The 16,699-nt window shown below is 37.3% G+C and overlaps 1 protein-coding gene across 1 annotated transcript in view; it reads right to left on the bottom strand.

The window, feature by feature from the left end:
- Positions 1-16,699, bottom strand: part of LOC124170798 (serine-protein kinase ATM) — a 182,773-nt gene that overhangs the window by 138,750 nt on the left and 27,324 nt on the right. Inside the window, exons 8-10 of the mRNA XM_046549763.1 lie at positions 12,288-12,524; positions 5,956-6,098; positions 5,720-5,851 (exon numbers count right to left, since the gene is read on the bottom strand). Of these exons, the coding sequence (XP_046405719.1) occupies positions 5,720-5,851; positions 5,956-6,098; positions 12,288-12,524 (512 nt within the window). The remainder of the gene's footprint in view (positions 1-5,719; positions 5,852-5,955; positions 6,099-12,287; positions 12,525-16,699) is intronic.

The raw sequence follows: 16,699 nt of genomic DNA, 5'->3' as shown, positions 1-16,699 counted from the left end.
CTTCATAGAAAAGTTTTTTGTATTTTTGTAGGTAATCTTTATGCACTTATTGTGTCATCATATTTTTAAATGTAATGTGATATTTACAATAAGTTTTATAAAATATTTTTTAAACTTATGCCCAATTTTGTCCCACAGGGTTCGTATGCCTTTTAAGTCTCAAAATCTACTGACTTTTCCTGATTTTTCAATGAGAATTTAAAGTACCTATTTCAGTGACTTTTAACGGGTATATTTTAACCACTTCACAAGTAACCTACATCAGAAAATATGGAGGTAGTATTTAAGGCTGCTATAATTTTGAGACTGGTAAGAATTAAGGTGATTCCATACTTTACAGCAATATACTAAAGCCAGAATTTTTGCTTTAAGATTCGCTCAAATTAGTGGAATTAATTTCGACAAAACTTTCTCTCCAGTTATGAAAACGAACTCACAAGGGGAGACCACGAAAGTTGCTCCGCATTTTTCAATGCCGTATTTTTTATGGCCTTCGGAATGGTGAACACATCCCTGAACTAGTAGTGGTTCCGTTGAATGGGCCTTAGTTTGGCTGTAATTAATTAATTTTCATGCGGTACTTTTCAAAAGCCGCATATAGTTACATGATAACATGCCCCTATGCAGGAGGGTCAGGTGGGGTAGTGGTTAGCGTTTATGACTACCACCCGGGGGACCAGGGTTCAAGGCTCCATGATGGTTTTTTATTTTGTTGTCTCCATTGTGATCATACGGCGTCAACTTTTTTATTAATTTTAATAGCGACAAGCATAGACATGAGACTATTTTTTCATCACCATAATGGCGTTTATGTATTTAAGCAGTATCATTTCAAACACGGAGATACGACGACTACACTAGCAAGGGTTGGTGAGCGCCAAAATGTTAATTTTTTCATTGCTTATACTGATCAACTTCCACATTACAAATGAAAACCACTCTTGCTAGAGCACATGCCATTAAAGGCTCGCGGCGACCAACAACATCCGTACAGACATAATTAATAAGAACAAAAAACGATTATAAAATGCCATATTCCTCGAATACTTGTTATTCATTTTACTCCAAAGGGAGTTTACTTACACAGTACCTACGTGCTAAAAGAACCATTCCGAAATATAATTTCCATTAATAAATAGGATGAAATAAAAGTTGAAGACCCTAGACCGGACGTGGTGGCGTATAAAATACGTTAATCTTCGAAAACCAAGGATTTCACCATCGTACGTACATTCTGGGCTACAATGGTCTCGTGTATTCCTACAATGTACTTTGACAATCTATATTGCGAGTTTTCAAAGTTCGAGGCATTGTAGCTAATTTTTTTACATCAGCAAGAGGAACCCGTCACACGTGGCTTATAAATTAAGCCGGGCGACCGGCCGTGTACCACCTCTGTACCTTTATATCTGTATCGCCTTTAAATGTACAAGATTTTACTAATTTCTACAAATAAAGATTAATTTTAACAAAAATCGAGTATTATCATATATGCACATTACATAGGCAAAGTATGTCATTCGCCCGGTCGTGTAAATATAACAGTCGCGCCCGCTGGAGGGTTAAAAGCAACAATTACATCAAATGTGTCTTGTGCTCGCCGCTTCCCAAAATATTCCGTAGCCCTTCCAATATAATAACAAGATGCCCACCAAAAAATATCATATCTTCCAAAAAAAGCCACTGTTTTGGCCCCCCGATAATCTTTCGGTATGTTTTTGAGTAGAAAGAGGAGCCTTCACTTCTCCGCGCTGAAAATGACACTGCTTAAATACCTAAACGCCATTATGGTGATGAAAAAATAGTCTCATGTCTATGCTTGTCGCTATTAAAATTAATGAAAAAGTTGACGCCGTATGATCACAATGGAGACAACAAAATAAAAAGCCATCATGGAGCCTTGAATCCTGGTCCCCCGGGTGGAATCCTTAAACGCTAACCACTACTCCACCTGACCCTCCTGCATAGGGGCGCGTTATCATGAAACTATACGCGGCTTGTGAAAAGTACCGCATGAAAATTAATTAATTACAGCCAAACTAAGGCCCATTCAACGGAACCACTACTAGTTCAGGGATGTGTTCACCATTCCGAAGGCCATAAAAAATACGGCATTGAAAAAGGCGGAGCAACTTTCGTGGTCTCCCCTTGTCAGTACAATTGTTTGTGTGCTGCAGGAGTATTTAAAAGGTTGGCACATTCAACAAATAGATACTCTCACAGCCAGTACTAGTAGCCCTGTAGAGAAGACTGTGCACGTTGAACAGCAGACTTAGGTATTTGCACATTACTTTGTATTTTACACGTTAGTACACATATATAATTGTGCATCTCACATTTTTGATTGCCTTCCATATGTGACACTTAAGAAATTGAAAGATGGTGAATTTGAAAAAAATCTGACTCAATCTAGTAAACATAAAGAGTTTTCTTCTGCAGCGCACAAAAATATGTGGCATCCAAGTCAAAAGAACTTGAAAAACATGGTAGAACCGTAAAAATGCAGGCGTGTGTTATTAGCATTAGACCCAAACAAAACTACACCCATGTCTCGTATAGCGCAAGGGATGCGTTCCTTGGGGTCTTTGCGCTATACGAATTTGCGTTATACGAGAGCGTTTTAGCATTGGGAAGATAGGGATGCGTTCCTGGTAGCATAGGTCTTGGGTATTGAATTTCCTCTAAAACATCTATATTCCCATAAAAAGCCTTAGAAAACATTATTTATATATGTTTTTTTAGTTTAAAACATCTTTAAAGATAGTATGCACGCATTCAAAGACTTTTAATCACGTTAAAAAAAATTCTTACGTGCTTTTGAAATTCCCTCCTGTCGTGCGGGTGGGCTAACATCTGCTATCTCAGGGGATCATAATGCGTTGCCGGCAGTTGACGATTTTTCAAACTTGTCTAAAAACAATTATTGTGTCACTCGGGCCCTTTTGTCGCTCATCGAAATGACAGGAAAATGCTACTTTGAATGCCATTTCATAGCTAGCGGAGTTTATGAATGATAAATCATTTTAATTTGAAGTCCTTCGAGTCATTAGCAGCTACGTGAAACAGTCTTTAAATGCCTTGCAACCTGACCCAGGTTTCCCTTCCCTGAAAATGAATGAACGAGAATGCATTCTTTTCCAAAAGAATATCGTCTCGTCAACACTAAAAAGTAGTTGAGGGGAAAAGGAGCCACTTTCAATCACATCTTGGAGTTCATCAGAAAATGTTGCGGTGACTGCGCTATCAACACTTGCAGATTCACCAGCTGATATCGCCGCACTGAAAATACCTGTTTGCCGTTTAAATTCTGGAACCAACCGGAGCGTTCACTAAATGTCTCGGAGTGATTACCACTCTCGTCTTTTTGTACTGATTCACCATGAAATTTCCGTATGTGTAGACCGCTTGGTTGAAGTTGGTGCGGCTGAGGTCACTGATGTTTTAAATTCGTCTTTATTCAGAATAAGTCATTGTGAGTTTAAACTTCCCCGCAATATCGCTTTGACGCTCTCCATTTTCAATGCAATTGATCTCTTTCAAATCCTCTTCTAGGTTTATGGTTTTTCTTGATAAATTCTTGATTTTTCCACACGCATTCCTATTTTTTGCCATATTCTCTTGGTGTTTACTCTGTATGGCTCTATCTAAATCACCTTTTACTGCTGAACTGTATTCCTGAGACGCAGAAGGCCTAAGACTGCGGGGAGGGAACGAAACCATTGTGTTTGAGACACTATAGCGGACCCTTTTATGTGTTGATGCTTTTCATGCGCAACTCGGCCACCGCTCCATTTCTCCCCCGTGAATACCGATGACCTTGAAGGCTTTAGCGTCGACCCTCTACCTGGAAGTCAATCGCCCGATAACCTATGACGGCAAAAATACGTCTCAAACCGTATTGCTGAAAAAAAAAACTCTATTCCACTAGCCCCACGCTTAATTAACGATCTAAATTATTTATTATCGTTCTGTTAAGGAGACGAGATAAATTACTTCGGTAGGCCGGCTATCTGGACCCAATGACGAGTAATACTTTTGGCCATTGCACAGCAATGGATTTCGATTAACATGTAAACAAAAAAGATGATTTGAGGCAAGAAATAACATTAATATGCATAAATTGATAGAAATTTCGTGTGTACTTAGCGCAAGTTCACGTTTTATCACGAGAGCGTTTAAGATTTTTGATTAGGCTACACTGCGTTGCAATGTTTCCCCGAGGAACGAATTTGCGCTATATCGAAATTGCGCTAATCGAAATTGCGCTATACGAGACATGGGTGTAAACCGACTGGAAACTCATAACTGGGCAAATCTCTTGGCTCACACGTTTCTGCCTAGAAAGAGAGACTTCACAAAATTTCATGATCTCACATGCTCCCCCATTGCTCCCGTTCGTATTCTCTCCAGTGCCTCGCTGCTAGGAAGGCAGAGTTCCTAAACACCCAGAGAATACTCTCCATCCCCACCATGGCCCCTACCCTCCAATGCTTTTGCAGCCCCCCTTTCTCCTGCTGAGCGGATGATTTGTTCTAGTCACCCCAACTTGCTGCAGGCGACACCCTCCTAAGAGTCGTGTTTTTGTCATTATTATTATTTAATTTATTACTTTACACCCGCATATATCTTGTATTTAAAGTCTCATTGCACTAGTAACTTGGCAAGAATTCTTTTGTTGCGACTGTTTTCTACCAAAAACAATATATTCCATTAATTACAAAATGTAAAACTTACAATTTCAAATTTATGTCAATTTAGATAAGCTACGTAGCAAACATACAGTCACTGTTATATATATCAGCGAATGTTTCATGTCGATAGTTTGATACTCATCAGTGTAATTAGGAAAACCTGTTGCTATTGCATCTGATTTTATTTTTCATGAAGATCGCAGAAAACATCAATGGAGAGTGTAATCGTGTACGGATAATCTGCGACACAGATAAACTGCAGCCGGAAAATTGGGGAGTCTGCTGAATGCATATACACAATTTTGTCAAAAAATGATGCACACAGCAAACTACAATAATAAGTCACCAGCTATAAATAAAAATCACATTAAAGGAACAATCACTATGGAAAAATAGTTTTGGAGCTTTCAAAGCCATTGGCCTCTTTCTCAACATGTAAAGGACTGAGTCAACCCCAGAATCAAAGCAAAGAGCAATACCAAGAGCTAACACATGCCATGTGGCTCACACTTTTTGTCAGTCAATTGACAGCAGGCAACAATGCAGCAACACAGCATACAACATGGGCTCTGAAGGCAGAAAAACAAGACTCTCTGGAGTATCCAAACTCCTCAGAGGAGGAAGCTATACTTCAAGTAATCAATCACAAAATCTATAACAAACGTTTCGGCAAGAATTCTAGCATAGTATGGATAGTTAAAATATTTTACTGAGTGCTACAACTATTCACTGACATTTCCCTGATTTTCCATGGACAACAAAAATTTACTGACATTTCCATGCACTCAAGATGCGTGCAAATGATGACAAAGCTTCCAAATTCAAACCCTCTCCATTAAACAAAGTATGACTCTTTGCATGGTTTCTGTAGGAAGACAATTGGAAAGTTGGGTAAAAATGCTATGATACCCAAATCTTCCTCAATCGCAGCTTTGCTCAACAGATTTGTGATCATCATAGAAAATAATCATTTGGGGAAGCTTCACAGAGAGCAGCCAAAGACATTTTCGAGCACAAATGTTACTTACCTGAAGAAGCAATCCAGTGTTACCCCAGTTCTTTTTGTAGACATGAATTCGGAGAGGTATTCCAACAAACCAATATATGACCGTTCATCAGTACACTGGTATCTCTTCAACATAACACTGATGATGTAAAGCCTATAAATTACCAAAACACAGGATACGTTACCATCAAAATCAAAATGTCAGAGCATACCTTACAAGAGATAAAGATAATGATCATTAACCACATCAATACTGACCAGCACCACAATGACCCTTCCGCTGATTCTTTCAGGATTTCAACCACAATCTGGAACCCTGATTCGATCTCAGATTGTCTTGGTGTGCCTAGATAAATGCTCATTTCCCCAGCATATTCTCGATCACATGGTATATTAATTATCTAGAAAGAAAGAATGTATCAACAATATAAATACATACTGGTCTCAAATCAGAATATCCCTGTCATATAATCTTTAATATCCAACAACATAAAAAATGTGATGTTAAAGCATAAAACGTGATGTTTAAAGGCCAGTGGCATCATTTAAAATGACACTATTGAGATGTGCACACAATATAAAAATGAGCTAAAATAAATATCGAGAGTAACATGGAATCCATGAATAAAATTGAATCTTTCTTCTCATAGATAGGGATTCTAACCGCATACCTAACATGTCATTTGATACGGCAAGCATGGTATTAGTTAGTTATGCAGCTCATCCTAAGGGGAGGGAAGAATGGGACAGTTTGCCGCCACATTTGGGAGGCCACTGAAGAGCCCAATAAACACAATCAACACATTTCAACGTGGAGGAGGGGAGGCAAAAGAATAAATTACCCTAGGCCCTCAAATATCTCTGAGCGTTCCTGAGCAGTAAAGACAGAGTTTGATTATTTTCAGCGACTTATATTGATTGAGTTATTTTCAACAAATACCATATCCTTTTTTAGTGGCAAATGAGTTTGAATACGTTATGCAGCTTTTGGATTTGGATAGAATTCCAATATCCTCTCTACAAATGACTCTTATAATTTAATAAGTATACAAATTTCTCAAAATTAGGATACGAAGGAAAATAAACGCAAACATATGAAGAGATTATTTTAGAATTGAGTGGAGAGCTGCATCAAACCAAGGAGATTGTTTTCAGAAAGCGAGCACAAAACTTCCACTAAGTTATGCCATCTACTACTAGAAAACAACTGCAGTCTGCATGGAGGTCAGCACTACTCTGGAAACTTAGGAGTCTGATGATAATCAAGACAGTCTTAACTTCACCAGTGAAAAATTGACCTCTTCAGTTAGCTCTGAGAACTCGAGTGTTATCTATCATGAACTTCGCAATCAGTATGACAGTGAAATTCTATCATTGGATTTGAACAACGTTCATCTGTGGAGCCAAGAGTGGGGACTCGAACTTAATCTGAGCAAATGCACAGGGGTACATTTTTTGCTGAGTTCATCCAACTATAACCATGTTTATGCTGTGGATGGTATTAAAATACAGGCAACACATAAAGTGAAGCACCCAGGAGTTACAATAAACTTGAACCACTCGTGGGGAAAACATCTAAGGAATATTTGCGGCATAGCCCTGAAGAAATTAGCGTTTGTCAAGCATTTTGCAGGAAGATTTTCAGATGAGGAAGTAAAAGAAAGGTGCTATTTTGAACTTGTCTGACTGCACCTTTAATATGCAGCTAGCATATGGGATCCAGTGCAGAAAGACTTAATCTGTGAACTGAATAAAATACAAAGGAAGGCTGCACGGTTCGTCATAAATTGCTATGGGCGTACAGACAGCGTTATCCAGATGTTTAGTGAATTAGGCTGGGAGCCGCTGGAGACTCGGAGGCTACACGCTAGGATTAGATTGCATGAACAACTGAGAATGGATTTCTTTCAGAGCGACACAGAGAAAATAATATTAGAGCCTCATTACATTTCCAGGTCCAACAGAAGCGATACATAATGAGAGAGTTATTTAGCCGAACGGATAGATATGGGAATTCATTTTTCCCCTGAAGCATAAAGGACTGAAATAAATGCTAATCATAATTTCACATTTCCTTTTATATGTAAATGGCTGGTGTCCTAACACCCCCTGGCACACGCCTTTTAGGTGGCTTGCAGGGAAGCATGTAGATGTATATGAACAGAAATGAATAGACCTGCAAGCTATCCTCATTGCTATGAGCATTCAAAGAATACTCCTGTAATCGATTGAAACATTCACGGGTATCTAATGAATGTACAGCAAACTATCGATTATACGAAGCAGGATATTACAAAGTTTTCAATAATATGCATTGAAATTGTGGTCCCGGCAAAAAGCCTATGGTAAATACATGGTGCTTTTCAATAATACGAAGTTTTGATAACACAAAGTGTTTTGAAATAACAAACTTAGGGCTCGGTCCCCAGGAGCAAATGGCATTCCTTTATATGAACTACGGCAAAACATTTTTGTCAACAAAACTTGTCATTCTGGCGATAGCATCAAAAAAATCATTGCTTCTGACTGTGGTGCATCAAAGTGTGAAATCTTAAACGATAGTGCAACTTTGTAGGGAAAGAGTTCGCCAAAAACCTTGCGGTAGGAATTGAGAAGAAGTAAGAGTTCAGTAAAAATATTGTGGCTGACACAATTTCCCTAATTATGTGCATACTCGTAATCATTGCGTCGACAATACTTTGTAGTTTAACATGTGAGGAAGGTCACTCAGGGTATTTCATACACTCCCACTTAAACATACATTCAAGAAAATGCTGCAATCTCATTAAATTGCTCAAATTTCAATGTTCTCACTGGTAAATACGCGACCTTGTGACAATAAATTTTAAATCAACATTTGGATATATGAGGAAGGAAGGAAATTATGACAGCCACTGATGGAGGAAATACTTTTCATTTTAAAGTTTCATTTTAGAGACAACGATACATTCCGGAGGGGGAAAGGTCAGAGAAAATACTGCCGTTGTCAATGACTAGGTGAGGAGGTGTAGTAAGGATATCACAGATGATATAATTCTTTACACGTGAGCCCATATTGAGGGCAAAATGGCTCTTCTATTGCCAATTTGAATGGGGATTTGATGATTCTGTGCATTAAGTTTTCATGTAATTACTTTGCTATCCATTCACGAGGGAGGCAGTGTCTGACTGTCTTTCACCCTGGAAGCGCTGAATCGTAAGGTATGGGCTTGAACTAATTTCATGAGAGAATGTGCGAAGGGCTTCAGTCGGTGCCTAGCAAGGGTCTAAGCAGCAAACAGTGGAGTAGAAGCAGCGGACATACATGACAGCAGTGAAGATGAAGATGAAAGTGAGGAGTATCTGAAATATTGGTCTCTATTTAACACCAATTTATTTTGCAGGCTACTCATAATAAAGAGGCACTTCCAACTTTAACCATGAACTTTATTTTAGTACTCCTACCCATTCCAAGAGATCTTTCTTTCCAAAACCTTTGTTCACTCTCTCCTACAGCCTTTTGTTGATCTTCCTGACACCCAACTTACGCATCCCAAACCCCCCTCCACTGGCATTTCTCCCCTTCCCTAGCATTTCCCACCCCTCTCTGGTGACTGAGCTTGAGTGTGTCCTAAAAAACACGGCCCCCAAACGTAGTCTCAGGCAAGGCTGAAGGCCCTTTACCCACCCATCCTCCTCCCACCCGCTGCACCTCTCTTTATCCTGAGCCCACCTCCTCAACCAGGCAGCACCTATCCCACTCTTATTTACCCCATCCCCTTGGAATGCTCTAAGACTGTGGAAGTGCATGGTTCATCTCTACCGGCAACGGGGTTCTGACTGGAGAGAGACTGGAGAAGTATTTTCTTTTATCGGGGAAATAAAGAGGAAAACTTTGATACCCGCATTCATTTTATTGGCTACGACACGTGTTTTGTCATTTCTTGACATATTTTCAGTCTGTTCTTGCTCCTGTGAGACTAGGCATGTCCTCCCACTCTGTTTGTGCAAAGATACGGCTGGGCTACCTGTCTCGCCAATTCAGTGATTGACCCTAACCATTTTAGCCAAGTGAGGAAGCACGAATTGCGTATTGGGGAATAAATGAAACACCAACATTTTTAAATCCATTATTTTATGTTCATGGGATTAAAAAATTAGCAAATCTGCTAAATATTTGAAAAGATTGAGCCAAAACCTGGCCGTCAATCAGAAATTATGAGCCTATTTTTTGGTTTTGCTAACCCACTATAAACATGATCAACAAACTTAAATGATCAATGAAATACGTCATGTTTTGGGCTGATTATTTTCTAAATATCGTGTAGATTTAAAATTTTGCAATGTTGGTTTATTTTGTGAACTCTTGAAAATTATACCTCAATATTTAGCCCTAATGATGCCATGTAACGCTGTTATAGAAAAAGATTTTTTAGTTTTAGAGCTAGAAATAGGCGTGCCATGAACAGGAATAAATATTAGCGCAGAAGGGAGAAAGATAAAACTAAATAATGATCCAATTAAATTCTTCTCAGGTGTCTGCCTGGGTAAGGCGCTCCATCCACCTCTCAGCCAACAATTCAATCAAAGACTTTTCCATCGTCATCAATGCCGTTGTTACCTACCGGGTGTGAGGTGCTGCAATTATAAAATTGTCTTCCTTCTTCTCTGCAGACTTTCAATAGAAATAAGTTATTTGCTTGGCCCTTTCCACTCCGCTATTTATTTTACGATAATGGCGCAACTAATTTTTAGTGCTAACATAAAGAAAATCTTTTCTCTATAATAATGATACTTTAATTCAATACCATGGAGAAAGAAACATCTAAACTAAATGTGGTTAAGGTACACTTTTTGTGGTATCAGTTTTGGGAATTCATGCTAGTGAACCAATACTTCACCCAAATATCTTGAAAAATTATAAAACTTATGTTGTAGGGAAAAAAAATAATGTGGATAATAACGTTTCTCTCTTAATTTCTCCGATAATGGAAGATGCTTCTCCAGCTTTTCTCCACTAGGAACCTTGCTCCTGTCGGCATAACAGAAGAGAGACTTATTAAATAAAAATGGCACCTCACTCCCGGCATCAATGGACTTGATGAGGTATAATAGTCTTCCATGATAACGTCCGCAAAGATGATGGAGCACGGCAGCCAGACAGAAAGGCCGAAAAGAATTTATTTCAAATATTCGCCGGTAGAAAATCATATCCTACATAATTTATGATCGTAATTGAGTCATAATGAAAATAACTAATTAAAAAGATCGCACATTCACCTGACAATGCAGAAGGAACTACAAATCGATGGCCAAGTTCTAACAACACGTATCTCAAAAACAGCAACTTTTCAGGAGAGCAAAAAAGCGATTTATTTTTTTATTTGTATATAATTTTAATTGAAATTAAAAATAAAAAAATACATGAAACTGAAAAAGAAGCATTAATTTGCAAACATTTAGTTGTATTTTGCTTGAATTATATTTTTTCTTAACAGTAACAGCAGTATTAACTCAGACCCGCCAAATTTTGAGATACGTGTTGTTAGAACTTAGCCATCGAAATATTAACGTACGAAGGTCATTTTGGAAACAAGCTATTACCCATGTTTTTCTTTTTTTCTTGCCACTGAGCGATAGAGGGCGTCACAAATGGCGGTTAGGCGGGCTGCCATTAAAATTTCGTGGGTGTTGGAAAAAAATATCTATCTTATGTGTAGTTAAAGTTGCTATTAGCTACTGACCACAAAATTCTCAGATTAAATTCTTGCACAAAAATTTTCAAGATGTTATTTGATTAAGTTTTCTAAAATGGACGGGAATTTCTTTAGCACTAAGATTGTTGATATTCAACTTGAAAGAATGGGAAGTTAAGGGTCATATGATTTTTTTTAAATCTTTCAAAGCATACAATCAATAAGAGAGAGCATTTTTTAAAAATTCCATCTTAAATAGCCGAAAACCTTAAACAAGGCCAATTAAGACAGAAAAAGGGTGGTGCGAACAAAAGCAAACATTTTTTCGAGACTTAAAAATGTTTAAAAATTACGAAACTCGATATTACGAAGTGGCTATTTTCCGGTCCTACTGACTTCGTATAATTGAGAGTTTACTGTAGTTGCCACCTATCCCCTCAGTGAGAAAGATTCTTTGAATGTTCATGCAGCTTACTCGAATATTCTTAAGATTTTCAAAGGATAAATGTATTCTCATGACCAGATCATTATCTGAACTCCCTGAAACATCATGACATGCATGAAAATGACATAATATAAGCTGTGAAACATGTAATTTTCTCCTGCATCCACCTCTGCTAAATAAATCACTGAGACCTGATGTAAAGGACATACATTTTAGGAGAACATGAATTGTACATTTTAAAAATGAGGTCTCACTGTAATTATATTTTCAGTAAAGAATTGCTGAATTTCATAAAAGACCACCACAAACAAGTCTAAGCTATTTAGGTTCTCTACAGGATATGGTCAAGAATTTCACACAAACCTGGCAAATAGGCAAAAACAAGAAACGTTTAAGAACCAAGTAAATTTTACACCATTTTTCACACTATGCTGTCCCACAAGATGTGTTCTCTACTGATAAGGGCCCACCTGATACACCAGCTCCACTGCAAATTCAACAAATCTTCCACGAAGAGGTGCACCAGAGTAGGTGACAGGAATTTTCTGGCTATTGTGTATCACTTCCTGCTTCAACCTGAAGGTCATTCGCTTCAGCCCTTGCTCCCACATCATATTGTCGTAAGCATAATAGCTGAAACTACTCCTTGTGGCTCCAATTGGGTGATGGATATTGATTTGGAAAATCAAAAATTCTAACACTAGGCTCTGCAATGAAAAATCACAAAACATGAAAAAATTCCACCAACAATATCCGGACACCAGTCTACACTAAGATGGTGCGAAAAAACTCAAGTTACAAATTTTGTGTTGCCATAGCACGGAAAAATTGCGATACGTTAGTACAAGAAAAACAAAAAAAGAATTATTAAAATCGGATGCCATCTTCCGATCCTGCAAAGCACCTGAAAAAATGACAAAAATGAAAAATGTTTTTTTTTGCAAAAAAATAAATAAAATACAATGAATATCTTTTAATGCTATAGAAAAAATTATTACAAATAGCATATGTTATTACTAATATACACATGTTCGTGGTTTAAACATTTATTTCTGATCGCACAATAGTGTGATCAAAATTTATATATATTATTTATTTATATATAATCAAAATTTAAACATTTTCAATGATCTTAAGATCATTAAAAATGTTTAAATTTTGATTAAGTATTAATTAGCCCAGTAGATCCAAAATGAGAAATAAAACTGATCACTTGAATTGAAACGCAATATTGCACTTTAAAAAGGCAGCATGGTTACATGTTGACTAGGAAGATTACATGCCTGGTACATCCAAAAAAATAAATCACCGTGGCAAATGAGGGTAAAATTACTAACAGCAGCTTTGCATTGTGATCAATACCATCTTGATTTAGGTGAACTACTCGGCTTATACTTTGACGGAAGGCTAGATGATACCCTAGTAATAGAAATGATTGAATTGAAGGAGTTCTAAATTATTTGTTGCTCACAGGAAAAACACGTATAAAAAACTGACTCTTATCATTTCACGTGCAATTGGTCGAGGTAATATTTTTGAAATATCCAACTTTATACGGACTGTTTGGACATGGCCATCCCTCCTTAGACAATTTAGTACCAAGACTGAAAGAAATACCTTTCCTAAGGACAATTCCTGCAGCTAGGAAGAAATCAAAGTCTCAAAGGAGGTGTGCAGTTTGTGCCTAATATAAGAAATGAAGAGACAGCGTGTACTGGTGTGAAAAATGTGCAGAGGGCTTATGCTTGGATTGCTTCAAATCATGTCACACTAAGCAGAGTTACTAAGGTAAAATCATTTGAATATTCACATATTGACGTTTGAAACATTAGCACACGATTACCTATATGAAATGATACGGTAATAATAGACCAAAGTCAGAGAAGTGATGAATTTTCAAGTAGGCGAAATGGGTTATCCTACGGAAAGTATCCAATCTGTTATGGAACTTTCAACCCCAAATATGTAACTAAAATATCTCATGTAATTGTATTTTTTTAAATGCATGGAATGTTAGATATCTCGCAGCTAATTCGAAACCAAATTTAAATCTTTGAAAACAGAAAATTTATTCATTAGTTCATAGAACGAGATACATAAAACAATAGATATTTATTCAAATCACTTGAAAAATTATTATATAGTAGCGCAGTATATTACTCAAATTTAGAAAAATTTTCAACAATACTTATCGTACATCATGAAAGTCATAAATTTTTGAGTGATAGAACGCCAAAAAGGCCAAGTCATTTAAATCTCATCCGGCCGCTGGGTTGGGATTTAATTAAATGCTCGCTCCACTTGAGGGGTTAAGCTTTGTGGTTATCAATCCTGAGATGGACTTATTAGTGCTATATTCAAATCAAGGTCCATTATACCAGACTTCACCACCAAATCGCAGTACAAAGTAGCGTTCAAAAAATAGAAGTTAAAAGTACGACAACAAATGTAAATATTGCAATAACACTAACCATCATTGGTTGGATTGAGGGAAGGGTGTGGGTGGAACTCGAAGTTCAGCCACCTCTCCGCGGTGAGTTCCGGGCTGTTTAAATATTATTAAATCATATCTAAACATAAGAGGAGCTGCATAATCAAACATGTATTGTAGACTAAAATACTTATTACCTTAAGAAATTATTACACAACCCTGAAAAATTGGCTAAATTGTAAAATTTATAGATTTTTAATGATCTTGTGCGATCAGAAATAACTGTATAAAACCATGAATAAGTATTTATATTAATAATAACCTATACTACATATTTGTAATCATTTTTTGCTATAGTTAAAAAGATATTTATTTTATTTTATTTTTTTACAGCAAAAAAAAAAACATTATTTTTTTCATTTCTTTTAGGTGCTTTAGGGGATCGGAAGATGACATCTGATTTTAATAATTCATTTTTTGTTTTTCTTGTACTAACATATTACAACTTTTCCATGCTATAGCGACATGAAATTTGTAACTTCAGTTTTTTCGCACTACCCTAGTCGACAAATCCAGCACATGATTTGAGGTCATTCCAAACAATGAGCTTACATTTTAATTCTGCACATACACTTGTAATTAAAGGTCGATATAAAGTAAAACATCAACACTAGATGATATCATGCACAGTTACATGACATCATGACCTAGAGGTTAAAGTGCAAAATACCCTGAACTAGAAAAGCAATTGGCTTCATACATATTTGATCGATGACGGCATGCATATGCAGTTTCAACAGAAATGTGCCAGGTAAAAGCGAGAGAATTTGGTATTGCTCCAGTAGATTTTGAGGGGAGTGGAGGATGGTTACAAGGATTTTTTACCAGAAACAGGCTATCAATTAGGAGAAGAACAATGATTTGCCAGTGCTTACCAGATGCCTATGAAGATATGCCACATTAGGGGTGGTCCCTATTTTTAAAGATTTCGAATTTCTTTTGGGACGCCCCCCAGTTAGGCATATTTGGTTTTTTTCCAGTCATAACTGAAGATTATGTCACTCCCAGATAATTCAATCACTTTTTTTGTCTTCTAAAATGACTCGTTAGACATTTGCAGTGTTACACCTTAAATATCTTTCAATTGAGCCCCTTGGTTCCTGGGATATTGCACCGAGAGTGAGCGTACGTCACCAAAGACAATTTTTGTGACACGTGGGTTGCATACTCTCAATAATTGTTGCTCATTGTCACTCATCATAAAAGCATAAAATTCTTTAGATAAACTGTAAATTTGGTCAATACAACCTTGAATGCTATATTTATCAATGTTTATTATCAAAACAGGCTTAGTAGCAGTGGCTTATTCTCCATATCTAAATCTTATATCTAAATTCATTGAATCATTTCTGAGAGCTAACCCCATGAATGGTATGTGAAGGTGCTTCTTCTTGCATATATTTCTTTATCATTGTACAAGCTCTGGGTTTCAACTTAGGAGATTTTATTTTTCAGATATTATATCTCAGATCAGGTTTTTTGTCATTCAACAGGGGTTAAGTGTTTTAGTCTGTGATTTAGGCTCTCCAGCTAAGTATTCGTGATGGATTTCCATATATATTTTTTTTAGAATATGCATTGTGGTCACTGCTTTGATGGAGCTGGTGGTTCACCTTGCTTGTTGGCCCTAAAAATACTCATCTCGCAAAATTACGATGGTCTGCCATGCAATTTGTCACTGCCTGAGAGTGCTAATACGTGATTTTTTTAAAGATTTCTCCTGCAAGTCACTGTTCATTATTATTTTATTTAACTTTTTATCCTATAAATACAAATAAAGCAACAAAAATTTGTCCATCTGATAAATTTATAAGATAAATGAACGAAGAGCACGCCCCGATTAATCCATAAATACCACTATTGTCTTTATTGACTGCAAAAAACCGTTCCAAAATATTTGTCTGCTAAAAACAGTTCCCATGGAATTAGGACACAGCAAGCACTTGCCATTGGCTACAGCCATTTTTAGGCTGAAGGAGCTCAGAATTTTTCATACAAATGTCACTTCCGCCGCATCACTCCTCTCCGACCCCCAGAGAAGTCCTCTCCGCCTAGCGGTTTGCCTCCGTACGTCCCATTCGTAATTGCAGGGAACGGAGTAACACCATATACTGAGCTGAAACTCCACCTGGCGGAGGCGCACCGCCCTCTCGTTTGTAATAGGCTCCTAACAGCACAAGAGAATGGATGGATGGACCATAGCATGGTCTTAGATTGGATTAAATGTGTGTGGGAATCCTGTCCTGGTGCCTTACTACTGTGAAGCATGCTGGTTCTCAGCAGTTTTTGTGGGCATCTGAAAGAACCTGTGAAACAAGGCTGCAAGAGGGTAATACTGACCAGGTGATAATTCCAGGTGGTATGACATCCATGTTGCAGCCTTGAGACATT

This window comes from Ischnura elegans, chromosome X (genome assembly GCF_921293095.1).
Source record: "Ischnura elegans chromosome X, ioIscEleg1.1, whole genome shotgun sequence".
Taxonomy (NCBI): Eukaryota; Metazoa; Arthropoda; class Insecta; order Odonata; family Coenagrionidae; genus Ischnura; species Ischnura elegans.
The sequence above is the reverse complement of the archived record's forward strand: the minus strand, read 5'-3'. Positions and strand labels throughout refer to the sequence as shown.